General features: G+C 41.1%; 1 protein-coding gene across 1 annotated transcript; it reads left to right on the forward strand.

Annotated features, from left to right (window-relative positions):
- Positions 1-2804: 2804 nt before the first annotated feature.
- Positions 2805-22331, forward strand: LOC310822278 (uncharacterized protein; the record flags this gene model as incomplete). Its single annotated transcript, XM_083694624.1, has 13 exons — positions 2805-3311; positions 4796-4891; positions 6960-7103; positions 9901-10047; positions 10692-10883; positions 11648-11734; positions 12069-12187; positions 12797-12911; positions 13150-13227; positions 13531-13646; positions 17916-18078; positions 21939-22084; positions 22184-22331. The coding sequence occupies 13 exons, from the start codon at positions 2805-2807 to the stop codon at positions 22329-22331; spliced, it is 2058 nt and encodes a 685-aa protein (XP_083550750.1).
- Between the last annotated feature and the right edge of the window lie 1148 nt (positions 22332-23479).

The raw sequence follows: 23479 nt of genomic DNA on the forward strand, positions 1-23479 counted from the left end.
GTTTATGTTATGTATCTACTGTTCACTCAGTCAAGGAATGTAAAGTAATTTCTGCTAGCACATTAGAAATAGAGCTTGTCATAATACTGGAACTGCCCAGATGTTTTATCTTAGTGTCAGAGTTGTTCTTCTTTTTATATTTCATTTTTTCAACTTTGCTATAGACTTCATGAGTGATAAAGTCATCATCATTACAACACCCGTTGACCTCTAGCATTAGCAATCACTGCTATGCTCAGGTGGGTGTCAGCTGAGCTCATCCATTCCACTAGCGTGAGGTGACAGGAGTGAAGTACACAATGATTCATTGTGTTTTTAAGATGGTCCAATTCCTTATGTAAAGCATTCCAGGCCACCTTGTATGTGAACGTTTTAGACAAATTGTTTTCCTCTCTGTTCAGTCCAGATTATTTCTGGTGGACAGAAAAATTTTAATAATGCCTGTAATGTTCGATCGGCCATCAAGAGAGATAACCCTTACAGTTGTGGAGCTTTGCAGGTTCTCAGCTTATTTATTTTTTATTGGTTGTTTACCTCCAATTAGAAACTGGCTGAAAACAGCCCCAAACAACACACTACTTTGCAGTGGTAATGGTGGTGTTCAAACATGACTCAAGATGTGCTTTGGTTTTGTTCAACTTCAATTTGCACACTGGAAACTATGACCTATTGATTGGACCATCTCTTAGGATCCAAACTGAGGGATATCTTCATGGGATTTACATGGAGAAGATAAAGAGCTTCAAGCCTCAGTTCATGTGTACACAGAGCACTGAAGACATCACTACTACAGAGTTTTCAAGCCATGCATCCTGTGAAACCAGGAAACAGCATTTTCCAGGCAGCCAATCCCCCTGGGCTTCACCCATCCGCCTTCCCCCAAACGACACTCTGCTTGTTCAGAATGTATCTCTAATTTCAAGCTGCAACACATTAAAACTCTTCCTTAGATGACTTCATCATGAAACCAGAGCTTTTTTTAAAGCATCATTAACCATGTCTAAGTCAAGGCTACCCCAGCCACATGGTACACTGATGAGTGACTGATCAACCAGCACATGCACATATGAGGAACTACACCTCAACCACTACAGAGCGCAGAGATATCTAACATATCTTCTATTTACATATGTACTTATATAGTTTATATCATTAGCAAATATCCTGTTTTTGATTTAAATTGGATTGCATTTTTCCTAAAGTGCTGATAATTGAGTGTTGTTTTTTTGTATTACAGACAATCCTCTACAAAAACATAATGTGGAAATTATGAAAATAACTATTTTTAAATGTTTCTAAAAACTGATGGGTAAGATGTTTCATCAACCTGGTCACTGATAATCAGGAAACCAGGTGTTAAGTTTGAGGGCCAAAGGTCATGTGTAAATGTCCCATTTTAGGAAGGCTTTCACCAGTGGCAGCAGTTCAGTTCCTCCCCTCTCCTCCCTGCAAATATTTTCTCTGCTGTCAGCCCCCACACCCACACACTCCTGTCATTCCAATCAGTCAGGCAAACAAGTGTCCCAGCAAGGCCCAACAATGAATTGGGTGCCACCGTTAAGGGTGGGCTTCCAGGGGTCATATCTATGACTATCATTTGCCCCCACATTTGTCAAGCAAGCAGTCTTTCAGTTTAAGGAGCCTAGTGAAAGGGTTGTACTGTTCCATTCTGCCACAGTCTCCTAGACAACTGTTCCTGGGCCAGAGCCTCACAGCTGGGGATAGTAGAGACACAGAGCTGGGGATAGTAGAGACAGAGCTGGGGACGGCACACTCATTCCTGGACAGACAGCATTCATACACATACCCCTCTTACGCTAAAGCTCTTTTTCCCTTTGAGCATCAATATCTGGAGGACATCTAACAGAGAAGTTGCTATTTTACCCTGTAGTGAGCTTCAATTGTTAACTTTTTCAACTGGAGGAAGACAGTCAACATTTTGGAAACCCTTTTATCCTTCACATTCAAGGCAGAGGGTAAGGTCTCTGAATGGTATGTGTGAAGGCATTACCTCATGCAAAAGAAGCTGTGATTGTAGGGGTCAGACAGAGGTCTTTCTCTGACTCCATTACTTGCCTCTTATCTGTGCAGATTTTCTGCTCTGGTTCAGAGAGGAAGTTTTGACAGCCAGACTTTACAGCCTGCTCTCCTGCCCGTCAGCCCTGCACATGCTCTGACAGAGAGAGAGAGAGAAACAGAGAGAGAGAGAGAGAGAGAGAGAGAGAGAGAGAGAGAGAGAGAGAACGAGAGACATAGAGACATAGGGAGACAGAGAGAGACACACAGAGAGAGAGAGAGAGAGAGAGGGGTAGTTACTTCATTCCCTGTCTTTCACAAAAACCTCCCCCTTTCCTCTCCTTTCTTGCACTGTTTTCCTTTTTTCTAGCCTATTCCTTTTTTTGCACAGCGTATTCAGGCAGCATGCCAGCAGTTTTCCTTTTGCTCCGGTCCCTGGTTATCAGGCTCCTTAGTAGCAGATTAGCAGGCTCAGTGGCACAGTTCCTCAGGAGAAGCCTCTCAACGGCCACTTCCCACCTTGGCACAGCACTACGCCACGTCTGGGACCGCATTCGATCTCAGGAGTCCCGAGAAGCCATCCTGTCCTGTGTGCTGTGCATTCTCAACATGCACAAGAAGGTGGACAACTAAGCTCTCTCTCCACTTTCTTTTCACCCTCTCCCTGTTTGCTGGGAAAAGGAGAGAGAGAACAAGAGAGGGAGGGAGAGAGAAGAGAAGAGAAGAGGTTTCAGATTTTATTATTGCTTATTTGAACAATTTTTCTCTTTGAATAGTTAACACTGGCCATGTCAGAGGGTATTGTGAGGAAGGTCCAGCCCTTCACTATTGGAACAAAGCTGTCAGTCCCTGCAGTGCCAAAATGCCCTGATTTTACACAGAGCTACTTGCAGAGCCAGACTCTGGATAACTGCACAGTACAGCACAACCTGAACGACCGTGTATCGCTCTACCTCAGCCGGTCCCAGGTTTGTGCAGATGATCCGTGCTTCTCACCCCTGGCAAAGCGGGTGACCCCTGTTAAACGCCAGGAGGAGGACATGTCAGCCGAAGATCACCTTAACCGGAATGCCGCCTCTCCCACCACTGCCTCCAGATCTATTAAGAAGATCACCATCTCTGGGAGCATGGAGGACAGGGGGCATAAGGTAGCCATGGGACCAGTAAGACCCCCCATCACAGCTTCTCCCAAATCAGAAAACATCAACAACAACAACAACATCACTTCCTCCAACCCCCAGCTGCCCAGGATTGTGGGGGTGAGCTGTGCGCATAAGCCTAGTTCCCATTTTAAGGTACAGAATCGCTAATTTCGAGACATTCAACGTGGGTGTTTGATATTGTTACTTTTAGCTGCACGGTATTGCAGTTTTTTCCAATTGCACAGCACTATTAAAACATAGGGTAGTTGTCTAGATATTCCTAGCAAAGGAACTTGAGAACATGCAGCAAAGTAAGTCAATTAAAATAAAAGCTTGAGCTATGAAAACCTTTTATTTTCTTATTATCAATATACTGGATACTAAACCACTTTTACACAAACAGGTTTTTCATGGATTTGCCTGGGGCATAAATGGGTCTACTCAGATCATCAGACCCCGGGTCCACAGTGGGTATGACTCAGGTCTGCTTCAGGGGAACCCATGATTCTTCTTAACATAGATCCTGAACTTTACTCCTTATTAGGGGAAAAAATAGATACAATGTAATAGATACAATCTTGATAAAACTAAGTCTAAACATATCAGCTGAAAAGATGGGAACATGTTAGGTCAAGATGAGCCTAGCATATGTTTGCTTTCACAAGTGTATACAGTCAGAGGCTGAGATCTCGATATTCTTCGGCTAAAATGTATTTTTCCCACTAAAACAACCAACTCACCTTGTCCATTCGAAACTGTTGAGCAAACTTATCGATTGTGGCTTTCTCAAACACGGGAGCTGTCCCGCGCGTCGGTGGAGACAGGTCGCCTCGTATCAGAGAACTTACGAAGTTTTTAAGACAAATTGGGACATCGATAAACATACGCTCTAGTCGGCCTGGAGATAAGAATACAGATTTTGGAAAGTATAGACTTTGGGTTGAATAATGATAAACGCTCATGGTTTTATCAACTACAGGAGAAGACACTTGGCTACAGATGAAAAGAGCAGACATAGACGAAGCCTATAGGCGTATTCTATTTTAACTAATTAGTGTATTATTTGAACACGTTCATTATAGGCACATACTTTCTGTAGTTTTGACGGCTTGACTATTTTTTAAGCGGATTATTCGCAATTGTTTACCAAACCATCAATAATCAAACACCATATCTCCATGTATGATAGACCAGGAAATGCAAGCTCTGCTCTGTATTCAATCTGTATTCAATTCTGCATTATTCATAACAGCGATGAGATCATCCTCAGACTCCTATTATGCAAGACAAAGCCACATTTGATACGTGTCTCTGACCATATGACATATATCAAGCAAGTACGTAGGCCTACTGTACATGTTGCTTCATGTCTTAATTAAGCTCTTCATTCATTCAGCTAGAGTTCATTGCACATTATGCCTTGTTGTAATGCTGTGTAATGAAGTCCTTCCAGGATGTCGTGGTAGTTGTGGAGATAAATATGTTTTATTTAGAGCAGTTACATTAGGACAATCTGGAAACCATCAGAGTCATAGAAACTACTGTGTGCCTTCAATGCAACAAATTGTTGATGATGTCATATGAGCAAATATATTTGTATATTATTATATGTACAAATGTTGCATTAACTCCTGTAGGTATTGCTCAGAAAAGACACCAGTGATGAGCAACAGACCAGTAATGTTCAAGGACAAACCATATTACAATGGAACAGAGAGAGAGCCATTCAACAGGTAAAATCGTCATCAGTGTCATACTGTATATAATATCAACTTGTTATCTTTTATACATGTACTTTTAAGTTCTTTGTGAATGTACTGTGAACTACATAATTTTCCAGTGGAATTTTCTTAGTGATCATTAGATGGATGTTCTGTCTATATGAAAAGTCAATTCACTTGATTTATTTTAGAGGGGCAATTTTACTGGGCATTCAAAGTGGCAGCATACTGTACATCCAATATATAAAAAAGCACAAATTCACACTATATCGTAGGCCTACACTACAATACCAAAATCTGCAAGTGCAGTACATAGGGGTCTATTCTGTTTGGTATTCCCATTTTGAAAAGGTGCGTGCGTATCTCGCCTAATAGGCTTTCCAGACTTCACACCCAAAATCACACCCCTCTGGTGACCAAGAGAAATCATTTATGTGTTCAATTCAACATAGATTTGTCTAAGGAATTCCAATGTCCTATGGCTATACAACCTTTATTTTGAAGGCAGCCCTATCCAGAAGGAAAACACTGGAATCTCATAATTATCATTAGGCATTAGAAGTTAATTGTGGAGAATAATGTGCCAAGTCTGCCGTGTGAAACATCTACTGTGTGAATTAATTGTGCTTGAGGGGGATCTTTAAAGCAGTGCAACATGTTTGTGTCCTCTCCATCATTTCAATAAACCATAGGATAATATCGATTTCAATGAAATTATCTAAACCAGAATGCACAGAAAGATATATATGCTTGCAAAATAATGTTTCATCCATAGTTCTATCAATCATTCATGTCATTCATGACCGCTGTCCTTGGTACTTATATTGCGTTGCAAAATCAAAGCAGGTTGGCTATGTTAAAGAACAGGCTATTTAGTGGTTATTTAAAACCTAATGATAATGATGAGATTCCAGTTTTTATATTTTACTCACCAGAAGGACTGCCTTCTTATGTTATTACAAAGCAACCCCTCCTGCTTGCGAGTAAGGCGCTGAGCGCAAGAAAATCAAAATAGACCCCTTCTTGGTGGGTGTTCAGCCATTACCAGCTGTACATATGATAATAGGTCTCTTGGAATTTAGGAAGTGATGTCATGGGTATGGCCGCCAAGCCTAAACAACATATTATTTTACTTTCTGAGCAGGGTAAGAGGGAAAAAGCTAGTGGTGACATTTTTATAGAGGTTTGGGGTTAACATGGTTTGAAACCTTTATAAAGGGCCTTGTGATTGTGCCTGTCTGTGGCTTGACCACCTGTGTGTGATTGTTAAAAGAGTATACTTTTAAAATGTATACAGTATATGAGGCTACTGTGCAAAGGAAATGAATAAGTGACTGTACTCGGCACCGCCTTTTGTCTAAGGCTTGAGTCATCAACCTCTAAATGAGTGTTCAGCTACATCAGAGCCAACACAGAGACACTGCTCCCGTCATGTGGAAAATATGAGGTCAGGGTCCACATCCACAGAGAAGGGGCAGGTGATACCACTTGAATGCAGCATTCATACACTTAACCAAAAACTAGATGAATGGTACCTGAGAGGTTTATAGGACCATCACAATCACCATTTTCCCTCAGGTTGATATTTACACAAAGGAAACAGAAAATAAATCCTAAAACATTTAAGGTTCTATCCTCACCCTTTCTTCCTTTTTGCCCAGATGTTTCCTGACTAGAAAACGGCAGGAACTTTGTGAAGGAAGTTGTGCCAGTCCTGTTAATTTCATCTTGCATAGTGCTGACAGTAGGTTTTTGTTTAGAAAGACCTGGGGGCCTGTCTGACACATGTTTGCTATGTCTCAAGATTGTGTAAAAGGTGTAATTAACAGTTTAAATCGACAGTTTAACATTCCCTCCCCGTGAGGTGGTTATGGTTGAACGGGGGGGCCCCTCTTGATTCGCTCATGTCTTTTATGGTTTCAGTCAGTGGCAGGCATCGCTCAAAGAGAAAAAAAATGGTAACAGCACACTGCTGTTGTTCCTTGAGGGTGTTAACATGTTTTGCCTCAACAATGAGATTATGGTCAAGGGTCATGGTTAAAATATCTTCTTCTTCTTTTTCTTCTTCTATATTAAATAGAAATTGGGGCCCAGAGCTCGGTCACCCAAAAAAGATCAGCCAGAGAGTCAGCCATACACACAAAAGGATGCTTCAGCAGTTGTTGTGTACCAAAAAGACTGCTTTACGCAACGCAACTCCCTCTTCAACAGAGAAATCATTCAGGTATGTATTGTATGAACAAAGAGCACTGTGCCATAACCTGGACATACATAGTGAGTGAGTGTGAAAATGGCATGTGAGAATTACATTTTATATTAATCAGAGCTTAACCAAATGAAACTGTTGTTTCCTGTGGTATGTCTGGATAAAGTCATTTCAAATGTACATATATTTAACATGAAGTAAGCAGTTGGGTTTGGAATGGGTTTGGGAGATTTGGCCTTCCCTATTCCATGACCCTTTGAGATGAACAAATTGTGTTGAGATTCTTATTTTGTCGTGAGTATGAGCTGAGCGGGGTAGTGGGAGGGGAGGGGAACAGCCTCAAGAGAAGCAATTATTTGGGGATGAGGTCATGTTTGGCTCCATCACTTCATGCCTATGGCCCAGGGAGACCAACCCAAGCAGCACAACAGCTTGGGTTATCTCATCACTGTGCCGGCTCCGACAAACAAGCACATATTTAAGTGAGTTCGGCCTGGGGACAATAGGTCCAGCCACTGGCCTAATAAGTGCTCTTTCAATGGACTATCCAACTCAAAGCTCATTTAGATACAAGAACACTGGGAAATGAATTTCAAAAGAAGCAAACACATGATGTATGGGTAGAGAATGGCTCCACAACACATCATTAATGTTAACAAGCTGAACAGCCATTGGTTTTTATAGACAGCCCTGCATGCTAGCTGATCTGTTGTTTTTAGGGGGAATTGCCCCCAATAACATATTTATTTTGTATATACTTCAAACCACTGGAGCCCTTTTAGCAGGGGACCTAATCTCTTTATGGCGATTTGGTTGGCTGATAGTGCTGGTAAAAATATGTTATTACAGCATTATGTTGCTGTGGAAGTGGAAGTGACTCTTCCAACGAGAGGCTTTTAAGATCTGCTAATGTTTCAAATAGAGAGAGAGCAAAGGAGGTCACCACATGGAGAAACATGACTTGTTCACGATTGCCTGTCTACCAGGCTTCTCTGTAAAACATCTTGGCTTTCTTCACTGAATTTCCATTATAGAGGATCCTCTGGATCCTAAGGTGAAATGCAAGGTATTAGAATGTATGCACATTTTGATCATTTGGATCAGCAGTTGATCAGTGCAACATGTACAGTACTGTATGTGACAGTACATTTTATATTATGCCTTTTGGAAATCTGTTATTAGCATGATAATAAGTTAATTATGTTGATTTTGCTGTGATTCTAAGAATTGACAAATAGGAATCTTTGCTGTAAACATGTACTGCATCTATGATAAAGTCATAATTTGTGACCTTTGAGTCTAAGACCTTCAGAAATATTAGGGCTGTACAGATTAGAGAGAGTTTGGAGGCCATCATTTCATTGTTAACTTGTAAAGTACCTTTTTGATTTTTCTACATTAGGAAAATAACTCACAGGAAAATAACCCTAACCCTAACCCTAATAAGTATATCAAATGAATTACAATGGAATGCATGTACAGTACTGTCGTTGTACTAAATCTCTATTTGTAAATGTGTGATAAACAGTCCATTGTTTTGAGGATACAGGAAGACTTCCTGTATGAGGTCATTATGTGGGGCGAGCAATGCCACGGGAGATGATGTGAGGAGATAGGACCAGGCCTGTTTAGTCAAGCTCTTTTCCTTCTGTTTAACACAGAAATACCTTTAATGCCAGAGGGAGCTGTTAAAGTTAATTACTCCACTCTCTGAAGAGAGATGACATCATATGAATTCTATGCAAATAGGGTTGTGTGGCTATTAAGTGATGTGTGGTTTTGATGGTTTGTTGACTAGAAAGGCTATACTAGAGCCCTTCCTTTCAGTAATGCCAAGTGCACAAAACACCAAAATGATCAGCCATCACCATCACCCTTGCCTAAAACTATACACACTCTACATACATATTTAATTTGCTGTACAATCTGAGTTAGATATGGACCATTAACTGAAATGATTTACTGATGAAATTGATCATTGTGACTTGGGTGGGCTTCTGACAGTCACCAACGACCATACATTGTGTTCATACCAAATAAACAGTTTCTTGAGTTTGGCCACCTGGTTTGGAGTTCCATACAAACGTAGCCAGAAACAGCAGTTCAAGACAAGGGCTTATGCAACAGCTCTCACACACTTGCCAAAAGAAACTTCTGCTCTGCATAACATGACATTGGAGAACAGAGGCCTGGTTCTTGATGATGTGTTTCTGAAGTGTTACTGTAAGGGAAGAAATTATGGTTATGGGAGGTTGAGTCTTCAGAGCAGGAGAAATACCAATGCTCTCTAACACTTTTCTTTCCACCCCTCTTGGTGTGGTGGTGTGAGTCTTATCTCTGACATTTAGGGTCAGGTTCCTGGACATGGATTAAGCATAGTGTTGGACAAATGTCCATTGACAGTGTGATTATCTCAATTGAAGAGGTTTTTTAGTCTAGGATAAGGCTTAATATGCGTCAGGGAAACCATCCTGTAGTATTATACCTGGTTAAACCCTCACACAATTAATGTGTATCGAAAACTGTTTACAGACAAAGATATGAACAGCCCCTAGAACCAGAGATCTGACATGTTTTCCATGATCAGATGAGATACTGTATAGCAGTTAATCAGAGACATTTAAAACTAACTTGTTTTGTTGCACCTACAGTATCTCACAAACATGACATGAACAAGGGAAATTTGTCACTCTGATGGATGTTATCGTAGTCAATGTATGATAATGTGTCTCCTACACGCCCAAACATATCCACACAGAGGGTGTGCACACACATGTAATGTCTCTTCTGTCATATCTCTTCTGTTGCGCTGCAGGCAGAGGCATGGATCAAAGGCAAGCTGCAGGACCTAAAGGATGGGTGTAACGTACAGCGCTGCCCCCTGCAGGACTGGGAGGAGGTATCACAGACCCTTCAGAGGGACCTCAAAGACTTTGAGAATACCCTTATTCAACTCAACCAGGTAACAATAACACACATGCACAAGACTACACTATAACTGAAGTTATTTTAAAAATACTTATCTGAAGAATTATATATGGCTTTAATTAAAACATACTTCCTGGACGGATGAATCATGGTTAAGTATCAAAAGGTAAGTATGATTTTAAAAAAGATTACAGCCCTAAATGCTTTAAGTTAGTTATTCCCAAACACCCTCTGTAGCTTATGCTGTACATTGAGCTCAGCTTTGTCTCAAATCACACAGCTGTCCCACAACCATTTTTACTCTCCCAGAGAGAGAGGGGGGCACTTTCTCATGGCTCTCAGTGTTCCAGACTGGACTGTCAACTCAGTTTATACTTTCTCCCTCTAGAGAGATTGTTTGGAAATAGTACATTGCCAATAATTAACCTTCCCTGACACACAAGGGTCTAGGGGGCAGAGCCGGAACTGGGAGATTTCTGAGGGTTTGATCCAAACAGATGTGAAATGAGTGGAAATGTTCCAAAATGTGTCCAGCCAGCTCTGTCATTCCAATAAGCAATGAATCTCAAGCTCTCGTGCCTCATATGTATTTCTTTGTGGCTCTATATGTGGTGTGCACATTGCTACCCACACATGTGCCATACCATTTTATTTTTTATATCCCTTTCTGTTTTGAAGATGGGTGAACAGTTGATCTGCAAGCTGAACCCCACCTCTGACTTGGTCAAGAAGCAGCTCAGCCAGCTCAGGGACCAATGGCATACCCTGAAACAGACAGCTGCCAATCAGTCCAGGGCACTGGGCGGAGCCAGGAATCTGCAGGAGTTTAACAAGAAAGTGGACAAATTAGAGGCCTGGATTAAAGAAAAGGTACTGTAGCCTACCCCAACAATAATGGGCCAATATGTGAAAAAGGGTGTCCCCTCCCTTTCTCTCATATTTTTCTTTCTTACTCTTGTTCCCTCTCTCTTTATTTTATATCCTGCTTCCCTCCCCATCTATCTCTGTGCCTCCCACTACTCTCCGGTGTTTAATGTTCTGTGAAGCATAGCATGTTTTATACTCTCATATATTCACTGTTGTAAAACATCTGCCACTCAGAGTCAAAGCAAAATCATCAAAAGGTTTATCATCTGTGTTTATTTCTCTTTTCTCTTCTTCTTCTTCTTCTTCTTCTTCTTCTTCTTCTTCTTCTTCTTCTTCTTCTTCTTCTTCTTCTTCTTCTTCTTCTTCTATTCTATAAACAAATAAACACATGTTCAATGCCATTTGATGTCTTCCTTGGGTATTGGAATTCCACTGATGATTTTTTTTTTATTGACCATTTAGTGGGCACAAGGGCACTGAGAATAGATGATGGACATGGTAAAGAATGTCAGTTATGATGTTGCTAAAAGCCCATACAGTGTCTGTACAGTTGTAGTTTAAATCAATACATTGGGAGGCACTTTCTTTTTCATATAGTTCCACTAACCTTTTTCCCATTGCTAGTTCCACTTCTGTTGAAAGCTCTTGCTGTTTTTCATCTTCTTTAGTTGCAAGACTAATTTTGACAGTAGTACCACTCAAATTAAATTATGGTTTGGTTTAAAACAACTGTGGTGTTGTAAAACTTTTACTTGTATGTGTGTCAGCAGGAAGAGGAGCAGTCACTGGTAAACATCCTCAAAGACAATATTGACAAAATGCAGCTGACGAGGAGGATCTTAGATTTGAAACAGGTGAGTGAAGAACAAAAGGTCACACACGTTTTGATGATTGGCAGAGGCAGACCCACACCTGCTTAATGTCCCACTGGTATGAGTGCTGTGACCAAATCTGAATAATGCCATGGTGTGCCTTGACAACTTGTTTTATCTTTTAGTTTTGTCACATTTTTGTAATATGAAAAAAAAAATGTAATTATTAAAATATTTGTTTCCATATGCCTTTGATGGTTCAGAATGTTCTCTATGTGTTGATTGTAAATGTAGCTAAAGTCATACATGGATGGTTCAGAATGAGGAGATAAAGTCATACCTGGATGCTGATGATTTTTTATTCCCTTTCCTCTAGGATGAGCAGCTGTTCAGGAACCTCCATGAGGAGATAAACCACTTGGCACTGAAACTGGAGAAACAAGGGAAGACAGATAGCAAAAACATCTCCGCCAGAAGGAAACACATCAACAAAATGTATGTGATGAACTTAAACCTAAATTAATTCTGGGAGTCGTAGATTTAATAAGTAGGTTTAAGCAATAATGTGCCATTCACGTCCTATCTGAGCTATCAGAGATACGAGATTCTGACTGGGAAAAAATGTTCACGTGAGCTTCAAACTCGTAATTACAAGTTGGAAACGTGTGTATCATCAATACAGTACCCTTATTTCTCCAACATGATGAACTCTGACCTCAATAACAACAAATAATAGCTTCAGACCTAGTGCATGCCTGGTTCGCTTTTTCTGCTCATCAATGTCCTTCAGAACGAAATCATATATTTAACATCTTATGGTAAACATGAGTTACCACCAGGTGATTTTGAAGGACCTCCATCAGTTCAAAGAACACTGAGTTGTGGGCATATTTCCTAAAACTCGGAGAGGACCTGAAAATACAGTATATTGCTTACCTGGCATGCCAGATTACAATGGCTTAATAGTATGGCGTATTAGCCAGGTTAGTATTTTGAATGAAGCTTAAAACCATATTTTTCTACAGATTACTAAAACATTTGGTGCTGGTAGAAGTGGGCTTCAACTTAACATGTTACAGTACAGTGTCTGTTGTTTTTGTGTAGGTGGCTAAAGGTCCAGTCCCTTCTCAAGGACTATCATGAAAATCTTCAGTTGGCTTTGGAAGTTTCCTCCTACTACCAACAGGCAGATAACACACTTTGTGCCATAAACCACATGGTAAGGTTACAAGGGAAATTGTTTTAGATTGTAGGCTATAAAGTAGTGGCTTATTATGTTTTCATTCTAGAATCCTCAAATTCATATTTGTTGAAAATATTGCACAAGCTTTGTGGCTTGTGAGGCTTTGTGCACAGTTCAGTTTTAACCCAGCAAAATGTTGCTCTCATATGGTCATCTCAAATATGGACAATGTGATTCATTCCATCTCTCTCCTTTATTTCTTTCTTTCTTTCAGGGAAAATGCATTTCTGTATCTAAAGACCTGGAGAGTAGTAGAGATGGAGAGATTCGGGATATAGCAAGCCAAATCATGGTAAGAGATACACAACCATCTGGTCATGTCATCCACAACACTACCACAATATTCTAGCTGCCCCGGTTGACCATTCAAGCCTTAACCTCTGCCAAAGCACAATTTGTTAATTTCCATCTTCATAAAGACTGTAGTCGAACTTTTACTTAAAGAGCACAAAAGTGTATTTGGCTCCAGGTCAATAAATTGACTCCAAATATGATGAGTGAGTGATTTCTGTTTTCCCATCCCACCGCTCTTCACCATGTCACCCACACACACCCATCTCCCCTACTCTCTAACCCCTAAACCTTCCCATGGCAGATGCTGGACGTGACTGTCTCTCAGATGTCCAATCTCCACCCAGCCCTGGCCGCTCGCGTCACACAGAAGCAGAGTGAAGTCAAAGACTGCTGGGCCCTTCTCCAGAAGGCTGTCAGGTAAGACGGGTGAGGATATTGTAAACTTCTATGGTGGTCCTGCTAGGACACGAGCCATTTAATGGGAACACTGCAGGTTTCTGTTCCCATTTTCTGTTTTTGTTGTACTGCACCTCTGTAAACTGACAACACTGGCAGGAGGACCCTCTCTAAATAATAATTTGTTGTATATAAACACGTGTTGATTAGCCTTGTATTTGATTTGTCTTTGATTCAATTAAATAATAATAAGGTTAATAAATAATAAGGTTAATTCCCTAAAATGTGAAAGACTTAGAGGGTGAATTTAAAACGGTCGCAAACAGATTCGCAAGCATACTATGAGGTTTGAGCCAGATTTGCGCCCTTGGCCAATTTTCTATTCTATCTAATTGACGATATGGTGCGCTTGCGCCTGGCTCGGAGAGAGGGGTGCGTCGTCTTCACAAAATGTTAATACGATGACTGTGTTCCAAAATGCGTTCTTGCACTCTATCTAGATGAGGACGGTATACGGTCTAGATAGAGTGCAATAACGCATTTTCGAACACGATATTCGCACCTCATGCCTCAATTTTCAAAAAGACGTGCTGTACGTATGCACATACGCCCTTGGAAAAGTTGCACCACGGTAGGATCTGGCGCACTATACTTGCACTAAAATTACCTTTTGGTTCCGAGGCAGTTGACAATGGAGCACATGAGGAATGGATCGGACTCATCACTGGTGCGCTCAGTACCATGGTTTTTTTTAGGAACAAAACACACATTAAGCCAACTAAGGCGTCCAAATCATATGATGTAAATGAAAAAAGCAAACATATTATTAGTGGCTCTTACGTATTTTGCATCTGGATTTTGAGTGACCCCCTCCATACTCCATCACTTACAGTGGGGGAAATAATTATTTAATCCCCTGCTGATTTTGTTAGTTTGCCCGATTACAAAGAAATGAGCGGTCTATAATTTTTATGGTACTTTTATTTTAACAAATAGAGACAGAATATCAACAAAGAAGTCCAGAAAAAACACATTATATAAAGTTATAAATTAATTTGCATTTGATCGAAGGAAATAAGTATTTGATCCCCAAGCAAAACATGACTTGGTACTTGGTGGAGAAACCCTTGTTGGCAAGCACAGAAGTCAGACGTTTCTTGTAGTTAGTCACCAGGTTTGCACACATCTCAGGAGGGATTTTGGTCCACTCCTCTTTACAGATCCTCTCCAAATCCTGAAGGTTTCAAGGCTTTTGCGTGGCAACTCGAAGCTTCAGCTTCCTCCACAAATTTTCTATAGGATTAAGGTCTGGAGACTAGCTAGGCCACTCCATGACCTTAGTGTGCTTCTTCTTGAGCCACTCCTTTGTTGCCTTGGCCGTATGTTTTGGGTCATTGTCATGCTGGAAGACCCATCCACGACCCATCCTCAGTGTTCTGGCTGAGGGAAGGAGGTTCTCGTCCAAGATCTTACGGTACATGGCCCCGTCCATTGGCCCCTCAATGCAGTGAAGTCGTCCTGTACCCTTAGCAGAGAAACAACCCCAAAGCATAATGTTTCCACCTCCGTGTTTGACGGTGGGGATGGTGTTCTTGGGATTGTAGCATTCAGCATTTCTCTCCCTCCAAACACGACGAGTCGAATTTATGCCAAAGAGTTCAATTTTGGTCTCATCTGACCACATCACCTTCTCCCAAGCCTTTTCTGAATCATTTAGGTGTTCATTGGCAAACTTCAGATGGGCCTGTACATGTGCCTTCTTGAGCAGGGGGGCCTTGCGGGCACTGCAGGATTTCAATCCGTTACGGTGTAGTGTGTTACCAATGGTTTTCTTGGTGACTGTGGTCCCAGCTGCCTTGAGATCATTACCAAGCTCCTCCCGTGTAGTTCTGGGCTGATCCCTCACCCTTCTCATGATCATCCTTACCCCACGAGGCGCGATCTTGCATGGAGCTCCAGGCCGAGGGCGATTGATGGTTATTTTGTATTTCTTCCATTTTCTAATAATTGCACCAACAGTTGTCTCCTTCTCACCAAGCTTCTTGCTGATGGTCTTGTAGCCCATTCCAGCCTTGTGCAGGTCTACAACTCTTACCCTGATGTCCTTTGAATGTTCTTTGGTCTTGCCCATGGTGGTGGAGAGGTTGGAATGGAAGAGATTGATTCTATTGACAGATGTCTTTTATACCCATAACAAGCAGAGATTAGGAGTACTTTTCCTAAAGTGACTAATCTGTGTGCCTCATGGGCATATAACCGGTCTGTATGAGCCAGAATTCTTGCTGGTTTGTAGGGGATCAAATACTTATTTCCTTCGATCAAATGCAAATTAATTTATAACTTTATATAATGTGTTTTTTCTGGACTTCTTTGTTGATATTCTGTCTCTATTTGTTAAACTAAAAGTACCATAAAAATTATAGACCGCTCATTTCTTTGAAATCGGGCAAACTAACAAAATCAGCAGGGGATCAAATAATTATTTCCCCCACTGTAGTTCCCGAGTTGTAAAGCCTTTTCCTCGCATTTTGTTCAGCGTTTCACTCGCCTTCATTGCTTACTTTCATGGGAGCTTGTCTTTGAATGTTTATATTTAGCTCTGTTTTAAATAAGCAAGATTTTTTCGTTTGTTCTTTACAGGAGATATAGTATTTATTGGGTAGGTAATTCTTTGCCAGATTTTCTCTTTTGATGACGCATTCATTTTCCCACTTTGAAGTAAATCGTTGTTTTCAACTGTTAAGTATAGCAAATGCGTGATTTCATTTGAGGTGAACCTGACCTGGATTCCGCCCCTTCCAAGTTACAGTAAAATTATATGAGTGAGACACACACTTTAATTAAATAAGGAGTGCCCACCTCTTTTTACGCTCACCTCTTCACACAAGCGCATCCGAGTAATGTCTTTGAAAATAACTTCTCGCAGCGTGGTCGCAGGAAAATGAGCGTGTACGTAAGCGTTCAAGTTTCTTTGAAAATCAACCTGATAATGTATTGAAATGTTAGGCCATGCAAAACGTCCTTGACTCTCTTTAGTTTTTATTATAATTTAAGTTCCTCTCCGTTTGAAATATTCACCTCTCATTTAAGTATTGTAGCCTACTAAGTGAATCAATGAGAACACTTTTCCAGTCACAGACTCAAAAAGGCAACAACCTATAAGTTTGTTTAGTAAACAGTGTGCTTACTCTTCAAATTTGATCATGACCTTAAAACATCTGCTAAATTTAACATGAAACATATTTACACTATTATTTAGTTGAATGTATTGCTTCAGTATCTTTGAGTTTATTTAGCAGAGGGATCCAGATATTTTCTTTATGGCAACATATATACTGTAATGGTAAGATAATATATACTTGGCAGATTTGTTTAATTGGACTTAATTCACAGTTCAGGCATGAGCAGTGGGTACATTTTAAAGGAAATTACTGAGGACATCTGGGTTATTTTGTGTTACTTACTAAATGCTTAATATTCATAACACAGAAACAAGCACTGTGAAGTTTGAGTATTCAAGCCAATAGAAATAATTTCCCAAATGTTGAGAACATAAACTGTGCTTTCATATACAGCTAGAATTAATAGTTTTGCAAAGAAATTATCCAGGGAGTTGGGGGTTAGACCTACTGGCCATTAACAATATTAGAGATTCTCAGCCAGGTTTTGTATTATTGACCTGTTTAGAGAGTATTATTCATCCTCAAATTAACAAAATGATGGGTGCTCATGTTTTAGCCTTCTGTATTGTGTTCAGAAAGAACATGCACCACCAGTTATCGTTCTATCCAGTTACCTAGCTTTTGCAGATAGGAATCAGTTGGGTAGCATGAGTTCTGTTCCTTGCCTCACAGAGAGACAGTCTTTATATGTTTGTGAGTCATACTGCAGGATTAATTTGCCAGGAATCATGTGTGCCTTGAGTATCTGTCTATGTATTTCCACACTCAACTGTGCTGAACAGACAAGGCGGCAGGCAGGAACATATTCTCATAACCTTTAAGGACGCAAATAGAGTATATAATCTAACATGATTTAGCATTTAAACATTCATCATTGTTTTCAAAACATTTCTCAGGCTTAGATTCTCACGTGTTGGCTATCTTTAGATCCAAATGTTACGTTAACTCCACCTCTCTTATCTGCTGCTTTTCATGGCTATTTTAACTCTACATACACAAATACTGTCAGAATATTTTGGGCCCATAATTAGAATACATCATGGGCCTTGAGGGCCATGTGCTCTGTGGCTGAGCTGTGCTGACAGTCACCATCCCGGTCATTCTGCAGGAGCGAGAGGGCCACACTGCCTCCCGCCAGCGCTGATTTCACCAGGGAAGACGCCGACCCCCTGACCCCATCAAGAGAACCACAGTGCAGCGTGGGAATTGAGGCGCATAGGATCATGGGAAAGGAGGTGAAAGAGGAGCAGAATCGTCTCAAAGGCTTTGTAGTAAGTTGCTTGGTATTCTGTTTATCTCAGTGCTAACCATAACTCTCCCTAAGGAGTACTGATCCTTCTCTCTCCAGTCCTATCCAGAACCATCAGAAGGGACAACCTTTACTTACTATACTGTACACTGTAGCTTTCTAAGGAGAATGACGCAGTTTGTCCTCAGGTCTGGGAAGGGAATACTGAGTACAGTACAGTAACTAAGGTCTGCTTTAACTCCATCTTATAACAGTCATCTATCTCACAACAAGAGGTTCTGACTGTATGTGTTATATAATACAACTTACAGGAAGAGCTTCTAGAGGTGTTATTTACCCTGGCTCAAGAAATATTGGAAGTTTCCATGAAAGATGTCAAGCCATGATTGTACAGCATGGGCTAATGTTGAGCCAGAGAAAATAACCTTCTCCCTCAAACCCAGAATCTTAATAGTTTTCATATCCTTTGACATTATGGTTAGAATAACATCGGTTGGCTTTTAACTGCTGTAACAAAAGTATACACTCATTGGATTAATACAATATTAATAGAGACTAGTTTATTGGCCATTAGTACCGTGAGCCTGAGTAGTCTGTAGATTCCATGGGTTCCTCAAACACAACATTCTTCATCTTAGAAACCTACCCACACTTTATTGAGGGCTTTGGTGCCCCCACACCCCACTGCCTATGAACCTATGTTGAATAATGTTCGCTGTCTTTGAGAATGACGGGGATTCACTTCAACAGATTTGTTCTAATCCTTGTATTAAAAAGCTGTCATTGTGTTTATATATACGTTTGCATTTGCTCTTTACAATCTTAAGCTAAATACACAGTGACCATTTGTGGTAAGCCTCCAGGTATCCCAGAGGGCCGTGTCCCTTTCCTCTGTATGACCCGAAGCTCTGGCATTGACTCTGTCAGACCTCCACTCTCTGGTCTGGTGGAGAGAACTTCACTCTTTCCACTCTCTTTCTTTTCTTCTGGTTTGGTCTCGCTGCCTGGCCTGACGTTTACCAGTCCTCCTGTCCTGCCAACTGTGACACCAGTTCAGCAGTTCTGGGCTCAGGTGTTTCTCTCACCTCGTAGAGTCCTGTCGTTGGCATGGCGCTCAGCTCTCTAACACAACAATGGCTGCTTGTCTGGCTGGCCTGGCAGAGGGGGTTACCTGGGTGCACTATCTGTGGGAGCCCTGCTCATTACTCTTTATGGATAGTTTAATAAGAGACTCCAAACAAAACCCCACAGCCCAAAGGCCATGCTCAGTGCCAGGTACAGCCACCAGTCAAACAGTAAAAGTAATTTGTCTCACAGTTTCCCAACGCTTTACTTTGGCTCTTAGGAGTCCTGAATTGATTACAGTTTATTAAGGATTGGATGTACTAGATGCAGCTGCTTAGGCCTTTGGGCTGGTAATCAGACACATATGCACGCATGTACTTACACACATGCAAGTGCACACAGACACACCCACCACACAAACACATATACACACGTAAACATACACACAAACACTGAGTCAAAGTGTGTGTATGTGTGTGCATGTGTGTATGTGTGTGTGTGTGTGGTGGCTGTGTCTGTGTGCACACACGTGTGCATGAGTGCATGCGTGCATATGTGTCTGATTACCAGCCCATTTACAAATGGTGACTCCAAAAGTCTGTCTTGTGTCTGCCTGCTTACCTGTGTGTGTGTGTGTGTGTGTGTGTGTGTGTGTGTGTGTGTGTGTGTGTGTGTGTGTGTGTGTGTGTGTGTGTGTGTGTGTTTGTGATTATGTGAGTGATGGGACAGTGTCAGCAGCAGCATGGCCTCTTGTTTGGTTGCTGGAGGTAAACATGGTGAACGTCTGTTTCTCTGGCTAACTGCATCCAGACGCTGGGGCTGCACACCAGATGGGCATGGTGGTTAGTGATAATTCTTGGCTGTCATCACAGCACAATGCTGAGAGACACAGAGAGTAGAGAGACTGAGAAAAAGGAGGAGAGAAAGTAATGGAAGAATAGAGAGAGTGAAAAGTATGGCTTGAGAAGAGAGGGAATGGTAGAGAGAAAGCGAGTGAAAGCAGGTTGAAAAAGACAAATATTACTATTTAATTACTAATAATACTATTTTCTGCCCCTGATGACAGCATTATTTTTCATTTGCTGGACGGGGAGCTATTGGGTTTAAGAAACTCCACTGGAGTTGTGGGATGGCAATGAATATCTGGGGAGGAGACGTCAACGATGGTTATCAGGCCTGTCAGCCTAATTAGAGTTGCTTCTTATTCTTACTATTTGAATACATAAATAGGTTGATAACGTGCCTCTGTGTAATTCAGTCTGGCTTGTAAAGTTACTGGCATGTTTGTAAATAATGTTGGACTTAAATGTCCTGCCTATCCTGCAGAAATGTGGAGGCGATGGTTTTCTAAAGTTGTGACTCACTTCTGCTGAGAGCAGAGTCAGAACATGCCGTGGTTAAATTAACACTGCATCATAAAACACTATTATTAATGGCTGCTTTGTGCTGGTTGGCTGTTGTATTTCAGTGTTTCTGATTTCGGAACGTGAGAATGTTGACAGTGGAATTTCTCACTATGCTTTTTTGTTGCTGAGACCTTACTTTTGCCAGCAGCATTTCCATTGCTAGTTGGGAAAGACATTATGTTATTGATACAGGACATAATACATTACATACATTACAATTCAATACAGTATGATTTATTAGGTTAGTACAGTATGACTGCTTATCTGTCATTGTTCGGTTGGCTTTACACACTCATTTTGAGTGAGCATGTACCAACACCCTTGTGTGTGTGTGTGTGTGTGTGTGTGTGTGTGTGTGTGTGTGTGTGTATATATATATATATATATATATATAGATATAGATATAGATATAGATATAGATATAGATATAGATATATTGTATACCATTTAGCTGACACTTTTATCCAAACGACTATAGTACAGTGAGTGCATGCATTTTTTGTATATATAATATGGTCCCAGCAGAAATCAAGCCCACCACCTTAGAGTTGCTTCAGAGAGCTTCAGAGGACCATCTTGTCCATCAGATGCTGGCATTTACACTTATTGTGAGCTGTACTGACCGTTCTGTGGATCCTGGTGTCCACAATGAGGTAAGATACACCAGACCGACCATAACACACATACTGGAAACACTGGTGCAGGAGCCTTTGTCCAACCTCTCTGGTACCTGAGTGACCGTAAAAGAGCAAAGCCCTGTTGAATGACTGTTGATGGCTTTAATATATTTCTGCACACAGACAAGGTCTATACCCCATCCTGACTCCCTCTAGAAAAGGCAATGGTTTATAGGATTGACAAGGGAGTGAGGCTGCATTACAGCAACACCATTGCATGAGACTGTCAAAGAGAGGACGTAGCAGGCTACAGTGGAGTATAGATTTAACCATAATTTCTCCTCCTAGTCATCAAAGTGGTATAGTATACTGTAGCATATGGGGAAGTCAGAATATGTGTTCATGACTCTTGATGCCTAGTTTCAACTGTAGATGAGATCACATCTTAGATATAAAAAAGTATTTTATATTAGTCTTTGCTGTTTTCTCCAAGGAGCCTGCATACAGTGTTAGTGGTATGCTTCATTGTAATTTACAGGAAAAGCTGAATTTCAATCTGGGCATCTCTCCATGTTGTCCAGTCAGCAGCCACATTTTGATATTTAAGTTGAAAGGTACTATGGTAACAGCACATTTACAAATGGCCATTCAAAATGGCCTCTTTCATTTAATGAAATGTTTATGTCTCAGGTCAGCTTCTACCTGGCTCACATTCCATTGACAGAGGACGCAACATGCAACATCCTCTAATGAGACTGCACTAAGATAGTCTTTCTCTTTCCTGTTCTCTACAGAGCACTCAAGACTGTGGGAGCAGTAGGAAAGCGTCATGCAGCCAAAGTGAAGATCAGCAACCAACAAGTCACACCCCCTTACCAATGGGAGACAGCACTGCCTGTGTGGATGATGTCATAGTGAGACGTCAGTCAGGGGGGGAAAGGTGACATTTCAACTTTGCCTGGCTTCTTTCTCTCTCTCTGTCTCTCTCATTATGTAAGTCATAGGTAATTGGAGTAAAATGTCTGCGTTTACTTTACAGCAGGAAACAGAAGGCAGAGCCCAAGTCTGCAGCCGTCCCACGAGGCCACCCACAGCTCCATATGCAGCTACAGAAGTTCACTGTGTCTGCAGACAAGGTGCCCGACCCCCTGCAAGACACACCTGAAACTCCTTCATTCTACTGTTAGCTTCCTGAACACACTAGTCCACAGTATAATCAACCTACTCAGTTCCACATGATCATTCTATGAAAGCAGATTGTTGACTATTGTATATTGTATATTGTACAAAAGGTACAAAGGTAAAAATAATGTCTAAACTATCCATTGCTCTCCCTCAATGTCCTACAACTAATTCACATAGTATAATCTTCAGCCATTCCACCACAAGAACAAATCAAGTATTAGTATTATGCAACTACCCACAGATATTATGTAACTACTCTGCAATCTAATCCACAACTATTATCATAACACTGATTTCATATTCCAATTATCTTGCAACATGTGTAAATGTGTTGTGCATGTGTGCTGTGTGTGTGTGTGTGTGTGTGTGTGTGTGTGTGTGTGTGTGTGTGTGTGTGTGTGTGTGTGTGTGTGTGTGTGTGTGTGTGTGTGTGTGTTTGCAAGTGCTAGCTCTGACTCCTCTGCTGTGTACTTCCAGGAATTGGGTTGGGTGGGGGAAGCGTTCCATTTTAGGGGCTAGGATGAGATAGATTGTCTGGATCCTGAACATTGCTAAATTAATTCTTCTCATTTGTGAGAGCTAAAATGTTACCTCTCCGCCTTGTGTTCCTCCCTCCTATCCCCCCTCCCTCCTACCCAATCCCTATTCCCAAACAACCACAGACCCTGTCCTGGCTGAAGGACAATGTTGCAATGGCAACACAGGTCTGCTCCATTGCAGGTTCAGAGGGCTTGGAGGCAGCCAGGAGGTGTCAGAACATCCTGGAACAAGAGATCCTTACCAACAGAGCCAGGATTGAGGTGGTCAAAAAGGTAAACAGGGACGCCTTGCCAAATTCCCAAATGAAGGTTCTACTTTACTTGAATTATGTTGATATTACGCATCTGGATAAATGCCATAAACCGACCATTACTTCTAGTGACAGCTCATAGCTTTTTGTGGCAGCATTCAGTATAATGGACTAGGTGAATCGTTAACTGTTACAAAATAACTATGTTATTTATAGATATGTTTAACAATGTTTTATTAAGTTAAAGTATGTTCTGTAAACTGACAAATCATTAATGACATGCACTGCAGTTAAAATGGCAGTCTATGGGCTCCAGAACATTGCCACTCACCTACTCCCATGCTCATCAACAGGAGGGTC

The sequence above is a fragment of the Argentina silus genome, assembly GCF_951799395.1.
Source record: "Argentina silus genome assembly, chromosome: X".
NCBI lineage: Eukaryota > Metazoa > Chordata > Actinopteri > Argentiniformes > Argentinidae > Argentina > Argentina silus.